Raw genomic sequence first — 7,614 nt, 5'->3', positions numbered from 1 at the left:
CATGAAAACTTGTAGGTAGTTTCACTCATTTTAGTCTTGACTCTACCTGCACTTCAGGAAATGTTGACTAAGTCATGCATCCTCCAGCTTCCCTAAGATGGGTGCCTCTAAAAATAATTCTTGCAGTCATTAGTTGCCAAAATGCTTATGAAATTTCTATCTGCAAAGTATATAATATCATTAAACTTCTGCAATTAAAATCTATAATTCTGATGTAAATGTATACCAACTGGATGTTAATCACATGTACGTACAATTTGAATTCTATTTTCAAAGGTAAATTAAACATCTTATTTCATATTTTCACTAAGCCAATTTCAAAAATTCTACATCGAAGGCAGCATATTCAGCTATGTTACGAAACTGCAAGGTAGCAAATTTAAAAATGACTTAAAATATTTACAAATAGCTGTCTCAAGGCTTACAAACACAATAATAAAACAGTGTGATATCAAAATCAAAGCACACGGTACTTGAGCTGAAATGCCCTCCATACCTGTGCCACTTGGTTAAAAGTGAAGGATCCGATCTGCCTGCCCTTGGCCATGCAAACTAGGGAAATCATACTATTCAGTCTGTCAAATAAAACTAAGGATCTAATCGGACAGAAAAAAAAGTAAATGTACTTCTTTAGATTACCAATATCTTTGTCCTCTAGGCCACTGTCTTTCTTATGTGTGCAGATAGATAAGGACAGACACCTTTTCAAACTAGAGCCAAGTATTTCTAATGGGGAGGCGCAGAATGAGCTATCTACAATGAATGTTTCTCAGTGTTGGCTAAACACAGATTAGCTTTCACAATTCCCTAAACCCAGGCTGCACCAAGAGCAATTACGTCAAGACACCTGGTGTAGGACCCAGACATTAGAATTTTTAAAAGGCTCCCACCATCCCTTGAGGGAAAACTAATGTGTAGTGAGGGTAAAGAACCACTGTATCAAGATACTACTGTTCTGTAGACAATTTTCAGACCCCTTACAATATCTTTTAGAAAGTAATGAAAGCTCTGAGATTAAAATGATGATAAACAGTAGGAATAAAAGGACTATGAGCAACAGCAGCTTATGGGGGGAAAAAGCTGCCGAAATACTTTGATCTTTTATTCTTCAATAAAATAGGCTAATGGACAAATGAAAGAAAATGCATTTGAATCTCTGCAGTTTTATCAGGATATTAGTGTCCTACAGAAGATTAGGCCAAAAATCAGCTCAATTTAGCTCTGTCAAGTGGATCTCAAACTGGCTGGCAGCTGATAACAGAGAAACCCTCTCAGGTTTTAAGGAGGACTGGATGAAAAGTCACAAAAATAGAAGGTCACTCCTGAGTTTAGTTTTAACACCATTAACTCTATTTGGGGGAAAAAATGCCATGAATTTTCAAATACTGAAAACTCTACACTACTACCTTCCTAAATTGTAATAGGAAGGGAAACGTCTATGAACCCATTACCAGATAGGCCAGCGCTACTCAATCTACTTAAAGTGCAAAGAAGATTCAATCTCAGCCAATGGTCACCAAAAGGATGAATCCACAAAGAAACAGAACCCAGTAAAACCATTAGGCTGCAGGGACCTGCCTCGAAGAAGAAAGAGCTGTTGAGATTATGGACTTTGAGGCTAGAGCACAGTAAATTACAAGTTCCACTGTGTGATCCTTGGCAAGTTCACTCTCCAGAGCCTCAGGTTCCCAAGATGTAAAATCGACCTGCCACCAGTGAAACAGGGAAAGCAGGGGATCCAGTGTGAAGTCTGGGCAAGGAGGGCTTCATCCAGAAACTGGCAAATTGTGAGGGGGAAGATCAGATAAGAGAAACCTTTTAGGGGGCTGGAAATTGGAGTGAAGAGAATAAGACTCAACAGAGAATCTAGGGGGACCAGCAGTTCGTGGGCTAAGTCGCTGGACTCCCATGTAGTCGAACGCAGTTTGAGTCCCAGACCTAGCTCCTTAAACTCATGCCAGGCATGTGTGCATGCGTGTCCAAGATCCCAAGAGAAGAATAATGAAGAAGGGATTGTGGCAAGGCCATCCCCCCCCGGGGGGTGATTTCTCACTTTCTGTCTCTCTGTTTTTCTGTCTTTCTGGTGAGCACATGCCCCTATAGCAAAAAAAAAACAAAAAAAAAAAAAAAAAAAAAAAAAACAAAAAACTCTCCATTGGGGGAAAAATAATTACTCATGCTGTGTGTGTGTGTGTGTGTGTGTGTGTGTGTGCACGTGCCCAGGATCCCAAGAGGAGAATGGAGAAAAAAGGACTGTGGCATGGCCTGTGCCCCATCCCTGGGGGGGTTGATTTCTTGCTTTCCATCTCTCTGTCTTTTTGGTGAGCGCACACTCCCTATAGCAAAAACCTCTCAAAAAAAAAAAATCTGGAAAGCAGAAATTGATTATAGCAGAAGGGAGGGATTATCTTTGCTGTTTATCTAGAGCTAGTACAAGGATACCTTAAAAAGTTCATGGAAAAAAATTAAAGTACAACTTAATTTTAGTCCAAAAATCGAACTCCATTCATAGTTTTTTCCGTAACATACATTTTTCCATCAACTCTTTGAAGATCCCTAATAGCTATTTTGACAAAACCTTCAGAATGGGAAAAAGCCAACATGGAAGTTTTAGATTTATCTCTGTTTACATATTCAAAATTAGGAAATTGTTCAGGAGATGTTTTTTAAAAAATGAATAAAAGGACACGTACATCGGCCTGGAATGCTGACACAAGTTATCGTTATCTCATCAACATGCTCTCAACACTGGGTTTTGCTGCTCCTCAGTCTGAGGTTCAATCCTTACCTTGGCCTAAATAGCCAGGTACAGTGAGGCATGCCTGTGGGCTCAGTTGCTTGGAAAGGGAGGAGGATTGTGGCAGACGGTGAGACCCGGTTTAAAAATGACACCATGCACACATGCACATACATGGATTAAAGCGTGCGTACACACACACACACACACACACACACACAACTGCAGGAGAATTAGAAACAGAAGAGGTGACATGCAGTCCCAAACCAGAAGATACATTTTTCAGTTTGTCAATCTAGCACTCTATAGCTGCAGAAAATATTCTATTATCAAAAGAAAAAGAATCACCTCAGGTAGTCAATGAAAATATGTTCTTCTTTTTCACAGAGCCTAGCTATCTGAGATTAGATGAGAAGCACCATCTAGAAAGTTAATTAGTATCAGGTGCACATGTAGTATAACTACTTGTCTAACATTCTGGACACACATATTTTCCATTTGATTTTCACAGAAATACAAAAGACAGTTCATCAATATCTATTGTGCACAGCAAAGTGTTGGCCAAAGATCTTAAATTACTATGGCATTCTGATGGACCCTTTGATAAGACTTACTTATAATTTTTAAATGAACCATTTATGTGGCCTTAATTTACCATTTGCTAAACTTTCAGGAAAATAGCCACTTTTAACTATAAGAACACCTTCCCATTTGTAGTTATAACCACCATCTCTTGGTTTCACAATGACCCCAGCATGCCCAGCATTCTACTTCTCTGTGGCTACTTAATACTACTAGTGCATGCAGTGTTTGTCTTTCTGTGCCTGGCTTATTTCACTTAACACATGTCCCCTCCAGGCCCCTCAATTTGTCTCAAGTAACAGGATTTCACCCTTTAAATGATTGAATAGTTTTCCATTGGATATATACGCCACATTTTTTAAATCCATTTACTCACTAATGAACATTTAGGTTGATTCTGTATCTTGGTTATTGTGAATAATGCTGAAATAAACATGGAACATGGGAGTGCAGATATCTCTTTGACATGCTACTATCATTTCCTTTGGATATACTAAGTGGTCAGAGCACTGTATCACATTGTAGGAGGTTTTTTTTTTTTTTTTTTTTTTTTTTTTTTTTAATAATTTTCTAGAGGGCATTGCACTCACTGAAGAGATAGAAGGAGACAGAGTGATAAAGCATCCCCACAGGGAGAATGATCATGTGCAATCTCTTCTATTCCATTTTCTTCTTGGGATTTTGGGTATGCATGCACATGCTTCTGGCATGTTCTTCAAGCCTCCTGATTCTGGGACTTGAACAGCATAGTTGGCCATGTTGTATCCAGTCATCTTAACCACTATGCCACTGGTTCGTACAGGATCATATGGTAGCTCTGTTTTTAATTTTTTGAGGAACTTTCATACTGTTTTCCGTAATGTTTGCACTAATTTACATTCCTGCCAACAAGGTATGAGGGGTCTTTTATCTCTGTAACCTCACTAGCATTGATCGGTTCTTGTCTTTTTGATAATTGCTATCTTACTAGGTAAGGTGATGTGTTTAAGGTGATAGACATGCTAATTACCATGACTTGTACATTACTTAGTGTATACATGTATAGAAACATCACAATATACCTCATAAATATATACAATTATTATGTCAGTTAAAAAGGAATAAAACTAAGAATGTTACTTTAAAAAAATCTACTGCTAAAAAATTTTTTAGAATAGCTCTTTTGTCTAAAAAATTTGTATTACGATTTCTAACATGGAGGTAAAATGTTGTGTCTTTATCTACCAATCTTTGTTGAACTGTTTTCCAATCACATCCAATTACCTAAACCATTTTTACAATTAGCCTCTATTTTTTCTTAAGAGAGATTTTTGCTATAAGGCATGTGTGTTCACCAGAGAGACAAAGAAACAGAAAGTATTCCCTAGGGGGAATGGTCATGCCACAATCCCTTTTCCTCCATTCTCCTCTCGAGATTTCAGGCATGAAACACACACACCTGATGAGTTCTAAGTCACCAGGTCTGGGACTCAAACCACGGTCTACCACATGGGATTCCAGTGGTGTAACCATTCCACTATTTCCTGGTCCAAACAATTGGCCTCTATTTTTAAAAGTTAGAACCACTTGGCTTTCATCTCAATCTCAGGTAAGCTTTATTAAAACTGGTTTGGAGATCAGTGGATGGTGTAATGGTTACATTGCTTGACTCTCACGTAGTTGACCATAGTTTGAGTCCTGAATCGACAGCTTAAAACTCACACTGGACATGTATGTGTGTGTGACCAAGATCCCAAGAGGAGAATGGAGAAGGGACTGTGGTGTGGACATCCTCCCTGGGGGATAATTTCCTGCTTTCTGTCTCTCTGGCAAATGCATGTGCCCCAGAGCAAAAATCTCAAAAAAATCTCAAAAAAAAAAAAAGTGTTCTGAATTCAGTTTAACGTTGTTTATATGATCAAGTTCCGGTACAAATGAGAAGCAAAATGGCATAAGCTTCAAGGTTGTCTTATGGCCAATCTTAATCAAAGATGTGACAGTGAAAGAATAAGCTATGCTTATGAAAAAGAAAACTTCCAGTCATGATCAGAAAATGTTCCCAAATGCTGCAGAGGTAAATGACAAATTAATCCCCAAAGAAAACAATGATATCATATAGTAGGTTCTTAAGTATATTATTATAGCTTGCTGGCAACAACATGGCAAAAAATTATCTTCTTTCCATAACTTTCCACTTACCAGCTTAAATGTCAATGTTTTTAAAGCTTTGGGATCATCTACAATCTTCTGTAAATTAGCAGCCACTGTAAGATACAAACATGGAGAAAAAGTATCCACATTATTTCTAATAACAGTGGATTTTCACTTCAATGATTCAGAAAATCTGACTAATAATGCAATAAACTGAAAACCCATTTATTCATAGACATTACAAAGGCCATATAAATGACCAAATTACTCTCATAGAGATATTTTCTACAACAATATATATCATCTCAGCAATCTTGTCATTATGCACATCTGAATTAATCACTATATGTCAACCCCACATTTCTTACAATAAAATCTGAAATTACTTTTTAATGAAAAGTAGAGATGATAGCAGCCCCCAGTGTTTCCACCACTTGGGTTTTCTAAACACCCATTACTAAGAAATGTGTTAGCCAGGAGTGGGCAGTACACAACAAAGAGGAGAGGAAGTACTGCAAAAAACTTTCTTTGGAAATAATCGGTCAGCACATTTGCACTCCTGCCCTATAAATTCATGCAATTCACTGCATCCATTTTTATCAAAGGAACAAAATAGAGTGGATAACTTCTACGACTCAGGCATCTGTTTTAATGCTTTCAGAGCACAATGATCTGTCAAAACAGTGAAGTGCCACCTTGAACAAAACCCAAGTCAGTTGAACAGGGTCAAACACCAGAAGCTGTCAGTTTTGAGCTCAGTACTGTTTTTGGTGTTATGTGGATTCGTCAGAGACCTGTCCTGGTTTCCATGGTTTCGTGATCTATTTGATACTCTAGGGGAAAAGTCAGCTTTTCCTTTTCTTTCTTGTTACTTAGGGTAATGTTTGTGAATAGAATTATCCAAGGAGATGATGATGATGGAAATCTAAAACATTGCTATTTCCATATCCACACCCCAAGGATACACTACCGAAAGTCTACTAAGGGCTACTGGTTAGTACTGAAGAAGTTACTATTGAAGAAATTAAGAGAGAAGGTTCTGTTTGTCATTTCTATATTTTCATGGGGAAAATTATTTGCTGCTTCAGTTAACTAGGTATTGGAAAAGTTATCTGATGCATTTATTTTTAAAACACAGTCTCCTAAGCCTGATCCTCCTGCCTTTGCCTCCCAAGTCACTGGGACTGTAGGCATATGCCACCATGCCTGTCGCTTAGGTGGGACTGAGAATCAAACTGAGGCCTCCCGTATGGTTCTAGCCTATTGAGCACAGTGTCTTAACAGCTCTTGCCACTGGGTCTGGGCCTTAATTTGTTAAGATAAAAAAAAGAAATTAAGACGAGTAATAAACATAAAAATATTTTGAGAAAAATATTTCAAGTAGAAAGTTTATAAGCAGGGAACAGAAAGAAATTTGGACAAATATTTTTCTCTGAGACTGACGTAAAACAACCTAGATACGAGAAAGTGACTTGCTACAAATTAGTTTATTTCATTTAATCCATCAGCTGCTGAGGAGAAAATAATTAAAAGTATATACTTGGTGCCCCTCTGTTCTCTTTATAAACTATAATTACAAGTATCCTTTCATCTTTCTTTGTTGCCATCTTAACTTCCATTCTCAGCTGCGTAGTTTCATTTTTACCGATACTTCTCTTTGTCTCCTCTTTTTTTTTGCCCACACAAGCAAGCATACACATGCCAAATATATCCCAGGCCACCAATCCTAGGATAATCATCATCACCAAGCTTCTTTTGGCAGTTTTCTGAACATATTTTAGACACTAAGACCATTTAGTAATTCATGTAAGAAACATTGGCTCATGGAGTGAAAGGTTCTGCTATAAAATTCTGTCCACTAAAGCCAGTATTTATCATGTCAGGGCATTCTGACTATATGCAAATTGCCCAGCAACTGAACACAGTACCCATTTTCTTTAAACATAAAAGTGTTCTAATGGTTCCTCTTATTTGGGCTGATTTCATGAGTGGCCATAAAGTCTTCCTATGAATTTCAGCACTTTCATTAGAGTCTCTCAGTTAATGTGGATGATTTAGTGCCTTGTTCTGGGTCATCTATTTCCAGTCTGCTCTCTAACACGCAGCCAAAAGCAGAGATTTGTCCTATACTAATTCACAATCCTCTCTCTGGTGTACATGCATGT

General features: G+C 37.8%; 1 protein-coding gene across 1 annotated transcript in view; it reads right to left on the bottom strand.

Annotated features, from left to right (window-relative positions):
- The window catches only part of STK39 (serine/threonine kinase 39), a 340,812-nt gene that overhangs the window by 7,834 nt on the left and 325,364 nt on the right, over positions 1-7,614 (bottom strand). The window contains exon 17 of the mRNA XM_006153572.3: positions 5,498-5,562. Coding sequence (XP_006153634.1) covers positions 5,498-5,562 — 65 coding nt within the window. The remainder of the gene's footprint in view (positions 1-5,497; positions 5,563-7,614) is intronic.

This window comes from Tupaia chinensis, unplaced genomic scaffold (genome assembly GCF_000334495.1).
Source record: "Tupaia chinensis unplaced genomic scaffold, TupChi_1.0 Scaffold000381_1, whole genome shotgun sequence".
Classification (NCBI taxonomy): Eukaryota; Metazoa; Chordata; class Mammalia; order Scandentia; family Tupaiidae; genus Tupaia; species Tupaia belangeri.
Note: the sequence above shows the minus strand (reverse complement) of the source record. Positions and strands in the feature narration are given on the sequence as shown.